This window comes from Chelonoidis abingdonii, chromosome 1 (assembly GCF_003597395.2).
Source record: "Chelonoidis abingdonii isolate Lonesome George chromosome 1, CheloAbing_2.0, whole genome shotgun sequence".
Taxonomy (NCBI): domain Eukaryota; kingdom Metazoa; phylum Chordata; order Testudines; family Testudinidae; genus Chelonoidis; species Chelonoidis abingdonii.
In genome coordinates, this window is record NC_133769.1 from 221,796,952 (window position 1) to 221,821,452 (window position 24,501).

Below are 24,501 nucleotides of genomic sequence, written 5' to 3' on the forward strand. Positions count from 1 at the left end.
TCTGTTAGTCTATAAGGTGCCACAGGATTCTCTGCTGCTTTTACAGATCCAGACTAACACGGCTACCCCTCTGATAATTTTTCTAGGTTTCTCTGTATCCTATCCCTACCCTCCAGCATATCTACCACTCCTCCCAGTTTAGTGTCATCTGCAAACTTTCTTAGGGTGCAGTACACACCATCCTCCAGATCATTAATGAAGATATTGAACAACAACAAGACTGACCCTTGGGGCACTTCGCTTGATACCAGCTTCCTACTAGACATGGAGCTATTGATCACTACCCATTGAGCCCGATGATCTAGCCAGCTTTCCATCCACCTTGTAGTCCATTCATCCAGCCCATACTTCTTTAACTTGCTGGCAAGAATACTGTGGGAGATCGTATCAAAAGCTTTGCTAAAGTCAAGGAATAACACATCCACTGCTTTCCCCTCATCCACAGAGCCAGTTAGCTTGTCACAGAAGGCAATTAGGTTAGTCAGGCATGACCTACCCTGGGTGAATCCATGCTGACTGTTCCTGATCACTTTCCTTTCCTCTAAGTGCTTCAGAATTGATTCCTTGAGGACCTGCTCCATGATTTTTCCAGGGACTGAGGTGAGGCTGACTGGCCTATAGTTAATCAGATGCATTAACCAAAACTGCTTTTGGTTTCAGTTGTGACTTATACACCTCTACCTCGATATAACGCTGTCCTTGGGAGCCAAAAAATTCTTACCATGTTATAGGTGAAGCCATGTTATATTGAACTTGCTTTGATCCACCGGAGTGCGCAGCCCTGCCCCCGTGGAGAACTGCTTTACTCTGTTATATCCAAATTTGTGTTATATCGGGTGGCATTATACTGAGGTAGTGGTGTACTTGTAAAAAAATTGATAAAGTGCAGGCATTGGATGAACTTTTGGAGCTATATATTCATCAATATACTGTAAGAAGTTCTCAGCTCACATAACTATTCAAGTATTTAAATGTCTCTACCTTTGTCTCCAACCCAGATTAGCAGATAACAGCATTTTTCCTCCTCAGCTCTGGATTTTAGGTGACCTTTAAAAGGAGCTCTGAATGCTATTCAAATGTCTTACCCCGGAAGGTTCATGATTGCCCAGTGGATGTGTGGCTGAATTCCAGCACATTACACAATATTGGCCAGTTGTCCTTTCCCCTGGCTATGCTGAAAGAAGGACAGGAGGGTTAAGGTGGGCGATAAGAATGGGGGGTTGGCTCCCTGCCTTACCAATCATAGAAGTCCCCAACCACCCCCTGTTTATTCCTTTAATTAACACCTCTTTTAAAGTCCTTTTCCAAGCCACTTATCCGGTCACTGTATATCTTTCTTGTGGAGTACTTGCACTGGACATCGGCCCTACACTTAAATAATGAATTGTGACATATGGCCTACCAGCCATCATGGCATGCATGAACAGAGCCCTTCCTGAACCCACTGTGAGGAAGGCGAAACTCCCCTTTCAACTGCACCCAAGCCAATGTAGTGGTAAGGGAAAATTTCCTTCCGTCTAATAAAGGGGCAGCTAGTGTAATGCCCACAACAGGTGTTGACAAAACCTGGTATTTTACCACCTAAAAGGGAGGGAGGTGGTCTTGCCTCAGCCTTAGTCTGTGTGAAAAGAAAGGCTCCCAGCACTGTGTTGCTGCTTTTCAAACCCTGCAGTCCCATGGGATGAGTCAGTGACCACTCTGCCTACTTTCCAGCAGTTTTCATCTCCCCCCAGCCAAAAGCACTGTTCCCTTCACTCGGCCAGACCAGCCAAATCCTGCACTGCTTAAAGGTGCAGGGCGGTCATTCTGGGGCTGCTTCTGGTACAAGATGATGTTTTTATTTGCTTGCATGTATATAACCTATATGAAGCAGCATAAAAATTATTCCAGTCAGATCGACTCAGGTAGTGAACACATTTCACTAGTGATATACACAGCTTCTAAGCACAGCAAAATCATAACTAATTCAATATTTTTTTCACCAGGCTGTCACTACCTATACATTCAATTAAACAGAACTTATGAAGTGAAATCAAAGTTTTACACAATGTAAGGAAAGTTGAGAGTTGCAACAATCTTAACTATAGCCATAACAATACTGTAACTTCTCAAGCTTTCACTTCTTTAATTATTGCTTATAGCAGCTGATTCTTCTGGTTTTCCATAAACTCTGTTCCATCTTCTATAAATCAATTACACCCAAATAAAAAGAGCCTAAGCATATTAATTTCACTTACCATGTTTGATTTAATAAAATGTCAACAAGTTTTTTCAGTCTCATAGAACTCCATGACACTTTATCATATAAAGCCAATGAAAGATTTTATTAGCTATGGCTGCTGTTTCCACTTACATTGGCAGATGTATGCACATTTTCTTTAAATACTTTTCTGCCTTTGGGTTTGTTCATCTTGTCCTTTAGCATCTGGCAGGTAAAAAGTGGTGCAGATTCTCATTAAAACAAACCATAAAGAGAAGTCTGTATAAGCTCCCGCCAAACAAAGTTGTCCCAGTGAAAGATATTACCTTACCATCTTGTCCCTCAAACAAACCTGTAGTCAGTGTTCCTGTAAATAATTACTGCCTTCCTCATTCAGCTTTTTTGTTTGTTTTTTATCTGATATCAGCCCTGAACACATGCATGGAGGTGTTCTGCTTTATCTTAGACAAAACTTCTGACACTGTATTGCCCAGCAGCTCCAAACACCTGCTGATTTCCTGCACTGGGTAGAAGATGAGAGCTTCCACACACTCCTTTGTATTTGAATGTGACTCCATATAAAACTTTCTCAGACAAGGTATCTGTGTCTGAAATGGAGCTTCTGCTCATTTGACCATGGAATCTTGCTTAAGCTCCAACTCCCACTAGAGCGAAATGACAGAAAATTATCTCGTGTTAGGAGAAAAGGCTGTGGCATTACCACAAGCATTCAGGCTGCTCCCTTCTCTCACATAACAGTTTTCTAGCAGTGTGTTCTATTTTATGCATATACCGATACTGAGTGCTAATTTTCCTCTCTCCCATAAGAGCAAGCCTGACGTGGCCTGTTGACTACACATTTATTGGTCCAAGGATCTATACCACTCCTTACTTGGTATCATTTAAAGGGAAAGTGAATTATCCAAACCCACAGTATGCTCAGATACAACTTATTTTATTGAATAATGTCCATTTGTATTGTTCTAAACATGAAGAATGGTAAGGGTTTAAATATACTGGACCAGTGCTTCAATCGTCTTTTTTCTTAAACAGTACTGTACTTTCAATTAAAATTCCTATACTACAATATGCAACATATAAAACTCAAAAGATAGTCATAGAATCTGCCATGTGGGCTAGCTGTATGAACATATTTTGTTAGCCAAAAATGATAAGACCTAGTTAAATATACAAATATATAATTTATTTCAGAACCTTACAGGTAATGCCTAACCAGTATATAAAGAATGAATAGCTTGACTTCCAAAACAAAATACAAACTGTAGCAGTCCCTGCTCCTCCCACCAAAAAAGTAAAAGGGGCAAGTGAAATGGAAGTGGACAACTTCTGTAACAACAGTGTTTCGGTGTTTCTAATTATCTGATAAGGATATGGTTAATATTTTCTGAAATCCACAAAAGCATCAGTCATACTCCTACATAATAGCATAACAAAATGTAGTTTTCTAGTGCCTTCAATAGCATATGTGCAGTATAGCTATCTCATAATGAACTGTCTTATAGGCCTCAAAATGCTTCTTTCACTAGTCTTGCAGCTCCACATTTCAATATTACAATATAATCTGACTTATACATCTTTCATTCAGTGCAAAATCATGTTTATATACATGGATTTCTCAATGTCCTTTCTACACATTTTGTCAATGCTGCTATATTTCCTTTTAGAGTGGCCTGAATGTGGAGGAGAGGACAGTAAACTAGCCACTAGCCATGAGGGCTGTGAATTGCAAGGACATCAATAATCCTAAATAGCTCACAATTCAGGTACATTAAAATATTTCACTTTTTGTATTTGAGGCTTTTTTATTTCTTCAGCACTTCCAAAGGAGCCATTTTATGAAGCTGAAACACCACACTGTATAATTCAGGGTACTTTCATTATCCAGGAATCAAACTATCATTTTTTATTACACTGACCTTATAAGTGGCTTATTAGCACACAAAAATATTGCTCGAGGGGAAACACCACAAATACTTGTATCTAGAGATGAGCCAAAACTGAAAGCTCAAGTCTGAACCAATTCCAGGAGGTGGAGAAACCCTGGGGATCCAAATCCGTCCCTTATAGTTTTGGTTCTGGATTGGACCCACAATAAGAAGGGGCCTATTTTTCTTCTCAAGTGATTAAAATTATCAGAATAATATTATCATTATCCATTGTTTACATTACAGTATTGTCTAAAGACTGGAATCATGATAAAAGTCCCATTGCACTGGATACTACATAAACACAAGCCTGGAGACCTTACCATCTCTCAGCTGATTTCATGAGATGTTATTTGTGTTGGACAGAACTCTTGTGAGAATAAATATGAATGCGAAACATAGCTCATATTCAGCTTCTGAATCAAAATATCAGCCTGTTTATCTAATTTCTCCTTTAATATCACACACAAGTAGAAAACACATACATCCTTACTAGACAGAGCTCATTTGGCCTCCAAAATACGTGTATAACTTCTCTTTCAAACTGAATTCTTTTCTGCAATAATTTACTTACTAAAAAATACTCCCTTCTACTTCTCTTAGACTATATAAGCCTCGATTCATCATTTCTGTATTGACTCAATACTGCTTTTTCAATCAAGGTAATGCAAGTTTCCTGTCCATTGGTAATGTGACTCACTCAGTTTAGTAGGGGAACAGGGGAAACTGGCATAATTTGAAAAAAAAAAATCTTCGAATGGCTATCCAAACAGTCAGAAATTAAAAAAGAGTCCTTATTTGGGTCATTTACAAGGTTCATGTATTTATTATTTTTGCAATACAATGTGATTTTTTTTCAAAACAAATATATAAAACACAAACAAACAAAAAACCACTTTGCCACAAATGAACAGCATGGAAAGCAGCCAAAATAAACATAAGTTAAAATAAATTTATTTTTTTTTTCTGAAATTGTATTTTAAGTAACCCAGGAGTCTGTCAGTTTAAATTTACAGATAGCACCTTCCCTCAAGCTACTTGCACCACAATGTAAAGTAAGGGAAATATGTTTCAGTCATTTATGGTTTCCATTCACCCCTCAATAGATATATGACTTTCTGAGCAGAACTAATAAATCACTGTCCTGTCTACTTTGTGTGCACATCAAAGATCGTATGACATTACTGGAGGTGCTCAGACACCACAGTGATGAGGGCAGTATAAGATCCTGTATAGAGCAGAATGGAATAGAATTTGGTATGGGAGAGATGATCTGTGGTCTACAATATTAAATAAAAGGAATATGTTGGGTTAAAGCACATGTACAAAAGCATTTTAAAATTACATTGGTATCACTCAAGGCAGCATAATTTCTCCAGCTACCTTCCTCCCTCAATCTTTTGAACCCATCTTCATCAGCATAATTGAACCAGGTGGGCCTGATTCATATCATAGGATGTGCACATATATTTTATATGCACGTGACAGCAGGAGAGAGAGAGAATGAGAAATCATTCTTGTGACATCCAGTGCAACTAGCCTTACTCATGTTTTCCAAACCTTTCTCTGTCTTAATGCTGATTACCACTTTTTACTTCCAAGTTAATTGTCAGCCCTGAAATATCATCAAAATAGATAACGAGACATTTAGAACAACCACAGTCTGGCAGCAATGGTTTTGTTTTGCTTCTTCCTGCAGGTATCAGAAAGGGCAGTACCCCACAAAACCCTATTTGTTGGTAAAAATCGGGCTTCAAAATGCTTTGGCAGCCCATATGGTAATGAGCCTATTTCTATGCAAATAATCTTATTGCTATTCATTTTTGCCCTTTCTCATGAACCACTTTTTGAGTTCTGAAAGATCGTTCAGGAATTCTGAAAAAAAAAGAAGTATTTGGAAAAACAAAACAAAAAAACAGCCATCTTCCCCCCACCCCTGAGCATCAGAAATGCCAACCAGGGTGTGGCTTTGAGGGGGCAGGAGCACTGGAAACATCTCAGTAGGGAACAACTGACACCTTATTCTACACACACACCCTGCTTTCTCTTCTTCCTCCTTCCCCTTTGCTTTCATTGTATTGGGGCAGTTCCTTCTCTCTTCCCCCTGTCATCCCCACCCCCTTTTCTTCCTTGTGCTGCAGGGCATGGAGGGGGAAGCAATCATATGCTGCATCTGGCCTCAGACTCTGAGAACTGATGCTGCATCTGGCCTCAGACTCTGAGAACTGATCTATCCATTGCTGCTCCCATTGGGTGACGGGGCGTGGTGCTGGGGCCAGGAGATTGGCTCTGATCTGGAGGCGCTAGAGGGGGATGGGTGTTACTACTTTTTTCAGCCAGGTAGCCAGTATGAGCTCCAAACCTCTATCTACTTGATAGATCTCTGATGATACCAGGGATTCAGGGTTTTTTCCCCACATGGCTAAATTGGCAAACTGCTGTGTGGTTTTTTTCATCTTCCACACAATATCCAGCTGGTCCAATTTGGAGTGTTTAAATTACAATTGTCATAACTTTGGCAGGTTACAATCTGGTTTGTGGGTTAGAAAGGATCTGATGTTAGGTCCTGTAGCTCAATCCATTGCTTGGGCATTGATCCTGAGCATGGCAATACATGATGAGGAGGTTTTCGCTATGTCTTGTGAAGCTTGTGGCTTACCTCTTCTAGTCTCTGACTTCCAGAAAGGGTTCCTGAGCAGGCTGGAGAGTGTAGAAGGGGCCTGTCCTTAACAACACTCAATTTTATAATCCACCTGGGCCATTAAAGCCAGTTGAAATCTACCTTGGAACAGCCTTAGCAGATAATTTGGGTTGGTTACCCCAGTAACATAGTACTTTTAAAAAAATGAAGTCTTTACCTTTATCCACATATAGTTTCTGTTGTCAACATTGATGAACCCACAATTCACTACTCAAGGTTACTTTGCCTTTAATCCCATCTACATTCCATCCTATTGTCAATATCCTTGTTATAAGAAAGCACTTTTTTTAAAAAAAAAAGCTGCTAGAGATGATGTAGCCACATACGCAATAGTGAATTCAAAAGCTGCCAATGACCAAAGGAAAACTTCACTTCTTTTATTGTAGATTATCCCTTTCTAACAAAATGCAGGAAGTATATGGGTTCACCTAGTGTTATAAATAAAGTATAATGCAGTTTTGCTGCCAAAACAAAATAGTTATAGAAAATGTTTTAAATAACTTAAATAACTTAATGAAACATGTCACGTGCCTGTCAACAGTTGTACCATAAGATAGTAGAAATGATATTACAAATCTATTGTTTATCTTAGAGATCATTATATAATAATGAAACATTGCATCAGATGTTCCAGTACTCACAAAGACATAAAACCTGTGAACTACAAATGTGATTCTGAGACCCTAGCATGCAGCAGGACACATTCAATGAACTTCTACTGGTCTTCTATGGCTTGCGCAAACCTATTTGGAGAAATATAGACATCTATCTGTGAAGTTGTTGACTTCCATCTACATGAAGGATTGTGTACCTGTACTTTTTTCCAGTGTCTGTGCAGAAATACCATGAACTTACTTAACAAGAGGGGGAGGGGGAAAGAGAAGAGATATTTTGAAGATGATGAAATTGACAAACATTCATATACTTCAGCTCTCTTTTTTTCATCTTTTATAAAGGCAAAAGAATATGACAGAAATCCACTGATTTCTATCATTCCTCAATCTTGTTTTCATGAATTCATATCTCATATTTTAAAATTAATGCAGTTCTGGATCTGAATTAAGTATACCAAAGTGAGGGGACAAACTATACAAAAGGAATGAAAAATGGCATTGCTGGTTCCAATTTCTTTCCCATATTCAAACAATTACCATATGTTATCAACTTCCCAACAGAAGAACAAAATAATATGGCAATATTATTTTCCTACGCTAAACCCTTACTAAGATAAGTGAAACAAACATAGAAAATGATGATATAATTTTAGTTCTTTCATTCCCACTTCTTTTCATATACACTTCCATTTTAAATATAAACTTCAGAGAAAAACAGTACTAGCATGAGTATATTTGTAGAAGAAGAAAAAAGTAATACATAAATAGGAAATTCTTAGAGAAACATACTTTAAACTATTGACACATTTTGGTACGTTGGCTATGCAACTTATTTTAAATCTGTACCTACATTTTGTACATTCGCATGTACATATACAACCCTACATAAATGCTCAAAAATATTGTATATTGGTTGGAACATACTTTGGGAATACTGACAAAAGGACCATATGGTATTGTGCTCTTAGGCCTCAATTCAGGAAAGCATCTCTATTCAGGCCAATACTTTAGCAAACATTTAATTGTTATCCCAAAGAAAGCTGGACTTAAATAAGTTGGAAATACTTAATGGACTCAAGACTTTATGTAGCTAATGTTACAGTTTCAGGGCAACTGTACCCGTATTGCCCCCCCTACCCCAGCCAAGAATGCAAATGCTTTTCAGAGACTGCGGGGACTGTGGGATAGCTGGAGTCCTCAGTCCTCAGGTTCCCTTCCCTCCTTCCCTCCCTCCCTCCCTCCCTCCATGAGTGTCCATTTGATTCTTTGGCTTTCCGTTACACTTGTCACGCAGCAATGAGCTGAGTCCCTGCTGTGGCCTCTGTGTATCATACCTGGAGATTTTTTCAAATGCTTTGGCATTTTGTCTTCTGAAACAAAGCTCTGATAGAACAGATTTGTCTCCCCATACAGCGGTCAGATCCAGTATCTCCTGTACGGTCCATGCTGGAGCTCTTTTTGGATTTGGGACTGCATCGCCACCCGTGCTGATCAGAGCTCCATGCTGGGCAAACGGGAAATGAAATTCAAAAGTTCGTGGGGCTTTTCCTGTCTACCTGGCCAGTGCATCCGAGTTCAGATTGCTTTCCAGAGCGGTCAGAATGGTGCTGCCCAGAGGCCAATACCATCGAATTGCGGCCACACTAACCCTAATCCAACATGGCAATACTGATTTCAGCACTACTCCCCTCATCAGAGAGGAGTACAGAAATCCGTTTTAAAAGCCTTTTATATCGATATAAAGGGTTTTGTTGTGTGGACGGGTGCAGGGTTAATTCGGTTATGCAGCTAAATTCAGTATAAACACGTAGTGTAGACCAGGCCTAAAGCTGACCGTGAAGAATTGCAAAGGGATCACTAAACTGGGTGACTGGACAACAAAAGGGAAGATGAATTTCAATGTTGATAAATACAAAGAAAAGCACACTGGAAAAAAAATCATGCCAACTATACATACAAAATGATGGGTTCTAAATTAGTTATCATTCAAGAAAGAGATCTTGAAGTCATTGTGGATAGTTCTCTGAAAACATCCACTCAATGTGCAGCGGCAGTCAAAAAGCTAACAGAATGTTAGAAACCATTAGGAAAGAGGTAGGTGATAAAACAGAAAATATCATAATGCCACAATTTAAATTCAGGGTGTGCCAACACTTGGAATACAGTGTGGAGTTATGGTCCCCCCATCTCAAAAATATATATATTAGAATTGGAAAAAACACAGAGAAAGGCAACAAACATGATTAGGGACATTGAACAGTTTCCATATGATGAGAGATTAAAAAGACTGGGACAATTCAGCTTGAAAAAGAGATAACTAAGGGGGATTTTGATAGAGGTCTATAAAGTCATGAATGGTATGGAGAAAGTGAATAAGGAAGTATTATTTACCCTTCACATAATACAAGAACTAGGCATCACCCTCTGAAATTAATAGGCAGCAGGTTTAAAAACAAACATAGGGAAACATTTCTGCACACAGCATACAGCCAGTTTGTGGAGGATAGCTAGATACACAGATGCAACCCCTTGCTCCTGGTGTCCTTAAACCTCCAATTACCAGAAACAAGGGCCATTATATTGGTCTGACCCAGTATGGTGGTTCTTATCTAAAACTTATTCAAACCTCTTGAGTGCGATTAATTGGATGCAAGTCCCAGCTGGTTGCAAATCTCATATGTCCTGCTACTGATAGGACAGGAAAATCACATTGATAGACCTTTTTCTGGTTGTGGTGTATGGTTTGTGTGTGTTTGGTTCCCCCTTCAAAACCCCACCCCTGGGACTGCTTCTGACACCAGACAGAACAGTGAAGTGCAAAGATGTACAAAAGTAGCTCTTTAATCTGGTTGACCAAACAATTTTAAATATCAAAAGTTCAGTTCAATTCTGGTTGAGTTTGGGGTGTAAATTTGGATCTCTTCTCATTTTAGCCCAACTGTTTCACCAGTCCCAATTTCAACATTTAATAATAGGAGATTTTCAAACAGCAATATTATTTTAAAGAATTTCATTTAAAAAAACAACCCTGCATATAACAATAATTTAATCTTTACAATATGTGTCCTAAGCTTTCAGACCTTATGTACAGATGTGTTTGCATGCTGACAGAATCTAGTTCCACAAAAAGGCTCAAATACTGTGCTGTGCAGCTGTGCTATATGCACACAATCACCTGAATACTTTAAACACCTTATTTATAGTTTATTAAAATGCAATCCCACATTACTCCATTGGGAGTATTCTGTACTCTGTACAGTTCAATTATCTACAGTTTTCTAAGAAGGGGAGGAGAAATGATAAATGATACTATGGACAGTGTTGCATTAGCATACTCAAATGAAACAAAAATAAAATAAAGTCTTCTGATTCCATAGGAATAATTCAAAACTTTAACATCAAATATCATTTAACTACATTTTGAAAGGTTACTTAATAGGCACCATGGGTGTCTTAAGAATGGGTTTAATTTTTGAAATATCTTATTCAGTTTGTGGGTTATTAGCCCAGTACATCTTTAGTATTCTTCAATACCACTAGATAGCTACTATATTTTAAATATACACTAGTTTCTTCCAGTTTGTGGAATAAATCTGACCTTACCGACTGACTTTATTGTTATACCAATAAAGTACATCATCATCTAATTAGAAATCTTATGTTTTAAAGTTTCAGTTTGAGTCTTGAACAGATATAAACTAACTCAGACAAATATGACTCTTCAATGGCATCTAGAAACAGCATTTCTCTAAATAGTTTGAAAGTAATGCTGAAAAACCTTTTGGGCACATATGTATTTGTGCCTCTTGGCTTTAACTTGACATAGAAAATGCAGCATATGCTTATGAACATAGCCATCATTTTGCCAACCATCAAGTTATGAACAAAAATAAAAATAACGGTAGCACAAATGAGGGTCTGTTTATCTAGAAATACACTTGCATGTCTGCTCTGTGGTAGTATTTCCAAAAAATCAATTTCCTCATCTTTGGGTCAAATAAAGAACTACAACTAAATCTGCTACTGACATTTTATTAGCACTTTGCAAATAATAAATCCCTTTAACTTTCATCCACTTCATAATGTCAATACTATTGGTTGTGAATAAGACACTTTGTTTAAGAAAAGAGAGTTCACCCAATGAAAAATCAATTATGTGTCTCCGCTGGACCTGAAAGTGTAACTGTTATAACTCAGATATATTTGTTCACTACATTGAGAGACATTTATTAACACTGTTTCTGGTTTGCAGGTCCCTTGAATGCAGTGGTACATTGCAGATAAGGATGGCACAAATCTGCTTTTTTGGTTCTTCAAACTAACTGGAGTATTCTGGGTTCAAAAATGTTCTCATAAAATGAAGCTATCATAGATTTTGTTCCATTTTAATATTAGTCACAAAACAACCTATACACCCAATCATTTAATGCCCTATCAGTGAGAGTGGATGCCCCGTGGCTATGTGAAAAGAAGTGGGGAGTAGGAATCAAAGACTCAATAAGACCATCAATCAGGATTAGGGTGGCAATAGTGATGGCAATGGCACTTAAGCAGAAATCAAGACCTGGAATAGATTTAAACCTGGACGAGAGTGGGACAAGATAATCAAAGAAGAGGAGGCATTATAGACAAGGAAGAGAATACAATGTAGAATTAATAAGACTCTAAAAAGACTCAGCTTATAATAGGAATAACAAATCATTAATTGCAACACAGACGTAAAGAAACCAGAGGGTCATCATCAGCAAAACCAAATCATCTTTCTTTGCAAATTTGCCAAAGGTGTTTTTAATACACATTTTCTACATATAACCAGTAACATGCATTTCATTACATTTGGTCTTTTTTTTTTTTTTTTTTTTCTCAGTAAGGTACATAGATCCCTGCATGTAGTTTTCTGCATATGAATCTGGGATGTATATGCTGCTACAGCCTATTCAAGTACATTAACTGAACATTTATAGAGAACCTTTTTCATCAAATCTGTGCAGAATGTTTTGATTATTATTTCTCAAATGCACAAAGGGTTTTAATTTAGCCCCTTGTTTTAAGGACATAGAAATGATTGCTCTATAAAGGAGATCACTAATTTCTAGCTACTCTTTAGCCAGGAATTTGTTATAGCTAGAAGGATTTAGTGCATTACCAGAAGTGTTGGGATGATTTTATGAGTATCCTGCTTTCATAATAACTCTATTGTTTGCTTTAGATTTTATTACTCTTTTCACAGAATAATAATTGTACACTAAATAGAATCTCTTTCTCAATATACTGTAGAACTGAATTAAATGCATGATGACTGTGCATCAGGTTAATTAACAAAAGGAATAACCATCAACCCTGATAATTATAGGATCACCTGGTACATCCGTCCAGGACTGAATGGTTAGTTCCTGCCATTAAATGTAGAAACTGAACATATTTAGTCTGTTCTCCAGTTCCAAAAGCTGAGGCGGGGGGAGGGAAAGAGGAGTAATCTACTCTTCAATATTTATTTTTTCGTACTTAATATCTACATGAAATAAGAACCATCTCAATATAAATAAATGCAAGAGTTATATAATCAAGACTGACTATGAGCTAAAGTCACTGAAATAGGTTTTTTGCATTTCAGGAACCTAAAACAAAACAAAACAAAACGAACAAGCAAAACCTAAATTCAAAACATTTCAGGAAAAAATGAACTACAGATTTTCCGTCATTCAGCTGAAATATAGATCAGTACAAACTGATTAAACTTGAACATCCCTTCCTTCCCCACAAAAAAATATCCCATAAATAGCCATTTAAAAATCACCTAAATAACGTACGGTCCAAATCTGACCAACTGTAACACTAGGGAATATCACTGCATTGTAAACGTTTTTTGTTTAAAATTTTATGTTTAAGACTAATCTATCACCAATTTAAAAAACAAAACAAAACAAAAAACCCACTGCATCCCAGCAATGTTTTTCTTGTGCTGAGAAGATAAAGTCTGTCAGACAGCCAAGAGAACAGAAGTTAACCAACAAACCTGATCACTAGATCAGCAATGATATAGGCTGTGATGCTGATGTGATAACCAGAAGCAGAAAAAGCTTTTTGCTTATAGTCCATAACAAATCAGAAAAAAAAAGTTGTTGTTTTTTTATCAAATAGAAAAGAACAAACTGGTAGGGAAAGGCATTTAAATTAGTTGTGGGCAAATTAAAGACCACTAAAGGACATCTTTATGCTTAAGGCGTTTCTTTGGCTTTTCTGTGTGAGCATGCTTAGATGACTGAGCCTAAAATCAGATTGATTTAAATGGGACTGTGGGTTTGAGCCAACAGTGTGCTCAGGACTGAGACTCCCTGACTATTTCAAATACTTTAAAAAATTGCCTGTACAGTGAATAAGTAAATACATTAATTTAGGCTGAAAAACTCGTGATTCACCAGTTCACACATTTGCATCAGCTCAATTCTTGGTCTCAATGAGATTAAATGGTGACCCAGAGTATGGTGGTAATTGCAGGTGCCGGTCAGTTATATATGCAAATAATTTGTTTTTATCGATAAAAGTATCAGCATTTGGTAACAGGGATGAACCATAGGTCAGGATTACAGATTTCACATCTGTCGGTGTTACTAAAGCCAGTGGATGGACACCTGGCTCTACTGAAGTCAATAGCAACCTCCCCCTGGGAATTCAATGGGGCTAGGATTTCATCCAGCATCATTAGTCTTTCAATTAATGGAAATGTTCAGATCTGAGCCTAACAGTGTTATAGATTTAAGGCTTAACCAAGCATATACTTATGCAAATGAGGGACTTGAGTCACACGAATGGGCCCTATGAAGTCAATGGGACTATGAATGTGAGTGAAATTACTTGTACGCATACAGTGTTTGCAGGATCTGGTCATTATATTGCATATGAAGCAAGGACTAAAATATGCTTGCAGTATACTAAGGTTAGTTTACATGTTTCCCGAGCTCAAGTTTCGGCTTTGTCTTGCAGTCAATTAGGAAATAGAAGTGTACAGGAATTTAAGCTGTAGGCCATTGTACTGTAGCTGAAAAAATAAATTCACAAAGATGGTGATTTTGCACATTTGAAAAAAAGCCATGGAGAATTTTTTTTTTTTAACTTTTTGCTGAAATACACTATGAAATATTTTGCAGCATTAAAAGTCACAGTGTACTTGGTTTGCTTTTCTTGAGACAGATCTTAACCAGAGCCAAATCCCTTTGAGAGATGCCTGGGAAAAGCTGATAAAAACTGAGGGCCACATACAGACACCTTTACTCGTACACCTTACACTATTGATTTCAGTGGGACTACTCCTCAAGAATAGGGCATTATTTTATGTAACAGAAATTGAAAAAAGACTTTCTGATTAAGGCCCAGGTGATTAGCTCTGATATCATTTGCAAAGATTCTAGTACTTCTTACTCTTAACTGAATGCAAAAAAACACATTGATGTAACGCTAAAGATCACAAAAGGCCAGGCTAGAATTGCACATGTTAATGTTTAACAGAAAGGCTGATAGGGCTCAATTGCATATCCTGTATGTTTTATGGTATACATTTTACAGGAGAGACTTGATCTTGCAAAAGAATCCACTGCATAGCCCCTTATGCCCAGGTTGATTTCCTTTGACTTCAATGGGACTTCATGCTAACAAGACGGATCTGCACTTGCAGATACCTTTGTAAGATGGGCACAATGAGATATAATTAAATTAAACATTTAAAGAATAAATCAGGATCAGAAAGTGTTTGTGACTCATGTTGTTTCCTTGGCCCAAGTTAACCGTAATATCTAATTTTGGACTGCCGCTAGGAATTAGAAACATGCATTTATTTTTGTAAATTCCAATTAATAAATTATTTGCTATTCAATCTGAAGGTATAAATGTTCACAAAAACTCTAATGTATAGCAGGTTTTCCTTTATAGATAAACCTATGACACAAAACCCAGCAAAATCAAATGTTCTGTTTAACTGAATATTTCTCTTTTTGATATGCTATAAGAATAAAAAAATATCTAATTTATAGTTTTCAATTTAGATAACACTTTCTAAAACAGATGTCACTAGAAGAAGGAAATTGATTCAGATTTCCTGGACAGTAGCACATTTCCGATAGGAGATAGAGATCTTTTCACCAGCACTAAAGAAAAATCAAAGGGAAAGGAAAATAAATGTGTTCTCTCAGGAAAGGTATTATCTGACATAAATGTACTTTATAGCACTCCAAAGGATATATAAAGTAAATTAACAATTATTCTCAGTAAGGAACAGGCACTACGTAATGACTGAAGATATGAGCCTTCTACCAATACATTTTAAACAACGCAAAACTAGTGCTATTAAACAGAGATTTTCTTGTATAACTACTACTTTCACCACTAAATACACTATGCACTTTAAAAGTACCTCTAGAGCAAATTCTCAGTCTGGGTTGAAAAAAAAAAATATTTGTATTTAAACTCCCAAATCAGAGATTGCACCACAGCCTTTGATTCCACTTCTGCTTTGAGATGGGCTTTAACTTCAGAGCAGCAGCACTGAGAGCACAGTTCACATTACTAGGTTAGGACTTTGACAGGGATTCCCCATCAGAAGCCTGCTTGGCGTGGGAGAGAAAGGAGGACTGCACTGCATAGAAGAAAAGTAGAAGGACATAGGGCTCACTGCCTGCTGTCTGCTGGGAAGATGTGGGTCTAGGCAGAAACACGGAGGTAAGGAAGCTGAGTCACCATTATGCCATAATTTAAAAAATAAATAAATAAATAAATAAATAAACCACTCTTAGGAGGATTTATACCTGAGCAGCTCTGGAGGTTGCTGCTCCATTTCCCACATTACGAGTGTCAGCTCACAACACGCAGGCCCCATTCATCCATCAAAATGTTTGTGAAGATGTTCCACCTTCCACAAATCAAGGGAATGCACAATTGGAACTACAGTTATTCACCAGCTGGCAGGAAGGAAGGAGGAGCCTAGAGCAGTCAGATGTAAAATGACTGCCCTAAGGATGCAGCTGTTCCCCCTTCCTGGACATAAATAACCAGCTATTCAAAAGAGTATGTTGGCAAAAGGCCCTACAAGATGCTGACCCGAGCAATTCAGTGATGACCAGACAACCACAGAGAGAACAGCATCTAGGGACACAGTTGAATTCCCAACTTTCTGAGGGCCTGTGTGGAAGACATCATGAAGTCTCTAGGTTGGAGCCAGGGTCTGTTTGAAACAGTTACATATATTTTGTTTTCCCTTAATATTGTGTTTTGAACATTAAAAAAAAAAAGCAGCTGCTTCTTTCCCCTAACACTTAACACCAACCAGTGCATCACACATCCTGTATCACAGCTGATATGATATAAAAGTATGTTCTCTGCTGTATTGTGTCATACCAAAGTATTATGCTCAGTAATACTCAGTATTCCATGTGAAGTGGATGGTACAGGTAGAAGAAACAGGATAGCAGTGTTCTCTTCAAGGCTCTGCCACACATTTCTGAGTGACATAAACCCCTCCATACCTCATATTAGTGAGGATAATAATACTTCCTTACCTCATGGAAACATAATGCTTATTTCACTAATGATCACATGATGCACAGAAACTATAGTGGTTAGTACCAGAGAAATATGTATAACTAACATAGAAAAGTGCTTTCGAAGTCATATAGGAAAAGAGGATTTAATTTCTTTTCACTATAAATATGAATTACAGCATATGTCCTTCATTTATGATCTACAGCATCTGTCCTTCATTTATGTGAATGTGTATACTTCTGTGATATCTAGTATGGAAGGTAAAGTTGACATAATAAGCTTAATAATGGAAAGTGATTTTTTAAAGCTCTTACAAGTTAACTTCAGCTGTACCTAATCTTACTTATTATGTTTCCAAGTCATCTCACTTTATCTGCTCCATTTACATTTATGGCTAATATTTCTTTTACTAGGAGAGCAATGTGTACCCCTGTCTTCATACTGTCATTTATTACCAGTCAAGAAGCTTTCAAGAAAATCTAAATGTTTACTATGCTTTCAATATATTTAGATTTTGCAGTGTGTATACACACACAACCTTTTGTGGGCCCAGCGTCAAACATATTTGTGGGCCCCCATGGAGGCAATGGAGCATGGTGTAGTGAGGTCAGTACCCAGAGCAAGGGGCCAGCCAGGGGGAATGGCATGGCAGGGATGGCCCCACTCCGCCCAGCTCAGTATGAGGGCACTATTTACAAACTGGCAGTTGCCAGACGCATGGTGGCCTGCCCAGCCCTGTGCTGCTAGTGTGCCCCTTCCCCTCAGGGGCAGGCCTATGCTGCACCACACAGCCCCCTCTCCCAACATCCCCCAACTCCCTATAGTCAGAGCCCCACCACCCGGACTCCTCCACAAATGCACAGCGCCCTGCATAACACCATCCCTGCCTAGTGCCCCCCTGCCCACAACCCCACCACAACTGCCCAGGACCCCCCACAGAACTCCCACTCTTTAGTGTCCCAACACACACATCTTCCCCACTCCCTCACAGCCCAGCACACCCCGACCCCTAAGAAACCCTCTCCCCTACACCCTGTGTCATAAATATAAAGGGAAGGGTAACAATTTTTATGTACGCAGTAACATAAAATCCCTCCTGTCCAGAGGTACAGAATCGCTTACCTGTAAGAGGTTAATCAGTTCAATTAATCTAGTTGGCACCTGACCAGAAGGACCAATGGGGAAAGAAGAAACTTTCAAATCTGGGGATGGGGGGAGGTTTTGTTTGTGATCTCTTTGTTTGTTCCCTCTCAGGACAGAGAGAGAGACCAAGAAGGTAAACCAGCTCCTAAAAATATACATCTAAAATTACAGAAATTATAAGTAAAGGCAAGGAAATGCATTAGATTATCTTTTGTTTTAGCTTGTGAATTTCTCCTATGCTAAGAGGTAGTTTATTCCTGTTTTTAGAAATGTGAAGCTAAGTCCAGATGGGAGTCCTCTGTGTCTTAAATCTGTTTATCATCCTGTAAAGTTACCCGTCATCCTGATTTTTCAGGTGTGGTTCTTTTACTTTTTTCTTTATAATAAAGTTCTTCTTTTAAGGGTTTGGTCTGTGCTCACTTTGTTAACCTATTGGTTAGTATATTATTCTCAAGCCTCCCCTGGAATGGAGGTGAAAGGGTTTGGGGGGATATTTTGGGGAAACAGGGACTCCAAGTGGTCCTTTTCCTGAATCTTTGTCTAAATCACTTGGTGATGGCACTAATACCATCCAAGGACAGCGAAAGTATTTGAGCCTTGGGAAAGCTTTTAACCTAAGCTGGTACTTATAAGCTTAGAAGGTCTTTCATGCTGGTCCCCACATCTGTACCCCAGAGTTCAGAGTGAGGAGGGAACCCTGACACCCTGCCTCCTGGCCACATTCACTAGCCCTGCTGGGAGGTGACTGTCTTTCAGGCTAAGATGGCAGTGCAGTCAGGGCTGGTCCCACAGTGGGGAATTGCTCCAGCCCCTTGAGAGTGGTGGAATCAGTCAGGCCAGGGCCTGCCCCAGCCGGGCTCCCTGAGGACCCACTTGTCTGGAGAGGTCCAGCCAAGTCCCACCTCACACCAGCTGAGACTTGAGACTGGCCAGGCTTCTGCAGCAGTTCCAGGCAGACAGGCAGGACCCTGCAGGTGGTGGGAAACAGAGACTGCCTGGAGCCAGAGGTGCACTGGGGTCTGGCCAGGGGGCAGAGAGAAGCAGGGGGGTGGGGACAGGGATGGAGTGGAGCCCTCAGGCAGCTGGTGGGCAGACTGCGAGGAGAAAGTGGTGGGCGGGGGAGCCAGCAGGATCTTGGGGCACAGTGCAAGCAGAGCAGGCTGGGGCCCCTTCTGAGCATGGGCCTGGCACTGGACACACAGAGTGCCTTGATATCGTATTTCCTCAACCAGTCTTACTACTGTAGCATCTAAGGCCTAGATCCTCCAAGGTATTTAGGTGCCTCACAATTTTTAATGTATTTATTTTCCTGACACTCTTGTAAGGTAGGGAAATGATAATATTCCCATTTTACAGATGGTAAATGAGGTACAGAGAGGCTAAGTGATTTTCCCAAGGTGACAGAAGAAGTCTGTGGCAGAGTAGGAATTAGGTCCTCCAAGTTCTAGGTTAGTGCCCTAACCACTGGATCATCTTTCCTACCCCATTCAGCCAGCAAAACTTCATCATCCTGAATTTAGATACAGGAAAGATCAGTTACAACATGTACATTTCATTTTAAAATGTTCTTATTAAGTAACTTCATCTGCATAAAACTAAATTTCCAATAGCCCTATAATGTGAAAGATGGCTTTCAGTGTAAATTGTTCACAGCTGACCTATTCATTCTAAAGAGATGCTAGCTGCCAAAGCCTTTTTTTACCCTGTCGTTCTGATCTGGGCTGTGGACAGCCAAAATGGAATGAAAATTTTATGTAAATAAATTTGGCCAAAACTTCCTGCAATTATGTTTCTCCACCCACTGCCTGATCCACCTGGCTGTTAGATGAGAAAAAAACAAAGCATTGTGTGTGCATGTGTTTTGTTTTAATCCACTTCTGCATTTGATTTAACATAGCCACCCTGTCGCCAGCCAGATGACCATTCCTTTTTTGTCGCATTCGCTATTTGACTTGATAATAGGAAAAAGTATTAATATAAAGGCCTAGGTCTTTATCCTCAGTTTCAATGGAATTATAATGATTTATTCCAGTTGAGCATCTGGCTCATGGATTTCACATAGCACATTCTGCACTGGATGGAAATACAATACACCCCAGGAGAGTTCTTCCCACCACAGAGGGAGGCAGGAAGCCTAAAAGACAATATTTATTAAACATGAATACATACAAACACACAAACACCAGAAAATAACCACACATTCTCTGCATCAGAATATGGAAAAACAGGCAGAGGAATAGTTGTAGAGTATGGAGAGTCACTAGTTTTCAGCTAGATGTGTTAACCTTACATAATAAGCCTGGTTTTGAAAATACAAACTGTAAAACTAAAGCAATCTGCATGGGTTAAGCATATCTGGAATGTTTGGGACATGTTAGGCAAAGCATCTGGTAAACATGGGGTGGGAGGGGGTTGTCTCATAAGCTCTACTCTCATTGCGTTCACTTTCTGAACACCTCCATAATTTTGGATTTGGCTACTTGTTAAGTCACAAATGGCTTGGCATAGAAACTTTGTCTGTGTTAGAACTGGTTCTTCTGGCTAGTTTCTGGGGGAGGTAGATTTGTTAATGGAACTAGCTGTCAGCAGTGGTTTCCATATACATACCAAACTTCAGGAGTTTATAAATGATGCAGGGTGATAAACAGGGGAAGAACAGGCAAAGAAGAAAGGAGTCACAAGGAGGAAGAGTGAGAGAATAAAAGAGACATATCAGTGAAGAAAAGGGACCCATCTATCAGTCTAGAAGTTGGCCCACACATATATTCACTTGATATGCCCTACCTCTATATAACTCTCTTCCCCTAGGGTGGGGGAGTGCTTTTAGCTAGTTCATTTATAGCTAATTTAGTAAAAGGTGTCAACGTTATGTTTTTAATCAGGATGGGACATTTATTCTCTGACTCCTGAATTAAAGTCTAAACTATTTTTAAACCCAACAGAAACAATCTCACATAAATTGCAATGTATATCACTTGGAAAATAAACTCTTTTTCATCAGAACATAAACAGAACATAAGACATATTTAATGTCAGCATGTCTTCCTACCAAACACAGATCACAAGTCAAGTAATAATATAACATGGCTACTGACCAGAGCCCATGGCATGTATTAAAAGAAGAAAACTGTATATATTTCTTTAGCTTAGTCACATAAAATATAAAGACAACATTTAGAACTGCAGTGATTCCAAAACAAATAAACTTGCTAAGATGCTCTGCAAAAAATTGGTTCTTACATCTTCCATGATTGTCAGATACAAAAATCATGCAGTTCTCTTCTCTTGATCTCATTCATTTTTAAACACTTCAAAAGTAACCCAAGTCTCTTCCTGAGTGGTCACACTTTAATTTAACATTAAGTATAGAGCTTTTCCCCAGCAACTACAGAACTGACTAATGAATATTCTTTATCACAAATTATGTGGGTGCATGTCTTCATACTGCTTTTGTTTTTTTTTTCCTTTTGTGGTAGCCGTAGTTTTAGTCTGCTTCAAACAACACTGCACACCAAATTTGCCAGTAAGATATATTTTTGATGTGGAAGCACCATTCCAAAGTGATTGAGAGAATACCAGAGGATTGAAAGATTATGTACTACTCAAGTGCATACATCATACATTGAGAAGATAATTGGCAGCCTTGGAGTAAATTAACTACAGCACTAGTCTATCTCTGCTTTCCTTCATTAGAGTCAAACAGTATATTGATATTTACTGTTAGCATAATCACTAGAGAGTAATTGCCTGCTTCTAGTCACCAAATAAATCAATTTCATATACAATAAAAAATATGACGAGAAACTGGATATTGTGCTTAAAGAAAACATGATTTGAGAGAAATTCAGACAATCAATCAACACACGGTATGATTTCCAGATATATAACTGACTAATCTAATAAGTGAAAATTACAAATCATGAGGTTTACGTTTAGCTTCTCATATTTTGGGTGGAAGTGGTACCAGATGGACAATACTGAGATTCATTATCACATACGAAAACAAATTTCCCATAAACTCAGAAATGTTTCCACAATTTCTGATCGAGGCATACAAGAAACACAATGATTAACGGCCAGATGCGATATACATTTATATATTGGACTTATCCTGACGTGGATATTCCTGCTCTAAGATTTTTTTTTTAATATGTTTTGTTTCCTACTCCAAACACATTGACACTAGCTTCTTTTTTTTGGTGTTGCTGAGACAACTAAGAATCTATTTCACCTTCAATCCACAGGGAAAACCTAAACTTCGCCCACTATTACAGAATGTCGCATTGGAAATGACATGCAATGCACTGCAATCTGAAGATCCAGGATATAGCACCTATGTCACCTCCCAATATTACCAGATAATTATTGAAATCAATTCAACATAATTTTTCCCTAGATAGCACTGTGCCATATTCTTTCTAAATTAGGGCAGGCCCTTGTGATACTGAGGTTTGGAGAGGAGGGAATGTTTGGACTAACCCTTATGCAGAGAGGATGTTTTCTGTAATAGAGTACATTGCTATTACAATGTGTGTCGGATCAAACCATGATGTAACTTGTGTAGGAACACTGAAGGTTTTAATGTAAATGTAATGTAAATTACATTAAAAGCATCTTTTCTCCTGTCACCAATGTTATGTTTCAGAAGTTATAGCCATTATAGTTTTGTTTTGTTTTGTTTTTTTAATTAGAACTAGAGCTAGATGAATATGGAAAACATGGAGTGAAATTCTGGCCTTAATGAAATCAGTGTGAATTTGCCGTTGACTTCAGTGGGATCAGGATTTCACCATTGGTATTCACAGGTATGCACAATATGTTTGTCTGCTGGATGGTTGCGCAGGTGAGCCTGATGGAGGAGAGTCATGGTTGTATTCCTGTGAAAGGTCCTTTTAGAATAATGCCGCTCTGACATAGCAACATCAGTTCTAGAAGCGTTGCATTCAAAAGGCAGCATTCCACAAACAAATATAGTGGGCTCCATCATGTTATTTTCTGCCATAAATAGTGTAGATTCCAAGCTACGTATTCTACCAAAACACTGAACACCCTCTCCTGTTTCCGATTCAGAAACCTGAGCTGCCCACAGGTCTCAAACAGGCCCAAACCTAGACCTCGTTCAGGACGCTGTGCATACCAATTGGAACTTTGTAAGATTGCTTGGTCATATCACCTAGTCAAGGATAAATAACAATCATCAAAACTTTTGTCTCTGGCTAAGTAGTTGCAATGCATATCACAAGTGACTTAAAACAAAAAAAAGGAAATGTCTTTCTTTACAATATCAGAAAAAGATATTAGGAGCCTATAATTACCTGTAACTGTTAATTCTGTAGTTCTTCTGACAATAAAGATTCCATATTTTAACTCACAAGTGTAATTTCCAATGTCATCTTCTCTAACCTCCCGGATGATGAGTGTGTCCTTTTTAAACACAATACTCGGTCTCCATGTTTTTGCCTTGCATTCCTGTTCAAAGACAATATAATACACTCATGATTGAAGTCCTTGTATTTAAATGTGTTGATTATTGACAACATTTCCCAAGTCAAAGAGCCTAGGAAATGGCTTAGATAATTACTTATGATAGCTCACATACACTAAGTCACCCAAATATTCTACTTCATTGAATCCCAGGAGAGCTGTCTGGATGCCAGAAAGACAAGGGATTTATTCCCTTAACGATGATCTAAAGTAATATTGTTAAAGAGTTCCTATTCTTCCTATCTAATTAATATTGTCTCTGACTATTACATATACAGAAAACTTCATTATGTTAATGACAGCTAGAGGACATGGGATGTCATTGTAAAACAATAATTAATGAAAAAGGAGGGAAGCAGGAGCAAATGAGAAAACAAGGAGGAAGGAAGTCGCATCTCAGTACCTAAGATCATCTTAGAATTTGCTTTGAAAGGTTTTACTTATCAATGACCTTACTATTGACTCAATGAAATAACACAAAGTCTAATTTGTACTATTTATATATACAAAATAATGTGTCTCAATTTTAATTGCTACTGATAAAATTGTATATGTTTCGTTCTTGCTGAAATACATTCTTATTTTGTTGTTTAATAAATGGGCCCATCTGCTAGGTTGAAATTTGTTATGGTCTAAGAGTGTGTCATGTGTTGGCAATTTTTACTGGTTACCCTCTTATTATTTTCTCTCTCTCTCACTCCCTTTTTTTAATTGTCTTATTAGATTGCAGATAATGAAAATAAAAAAGACGGTTACTCACCTTTGTAACTGTTGTTCTTCGAGATGTGTTGCTCATATCCATTCCAGTTAGGTGTGCGCGCGCCGCATGCACGTTCGTCGGAGAAACTTTTACCCTAGCAACACTCGGTGGGCCGGCAGGTC

General features: G+C 38.4%; 1 protein-coding gene across 1 annotated transcript in view; it reads right to left on the reverse strand.

The window, feature by feature from the left end:
- Positions 1–24,501, reverse strand: part of IL1RAPL1 (interleukin 1 receptor accessory protein like 1) — a 1,180,373-nt gene that overhangs the window by 420,276 nt on the left and 735,596 nt on the right. The window contains exon 5 of the mRNA XM_075059862.1: positions 23,451–23,604. Coding sequence (XP_074915963.1) covers positions 23,451–23,604 — 154 coding nt within the window. The remainder of the gene's footprint in view (positions 1–23,450; positions 23,605–24,501) is intronic.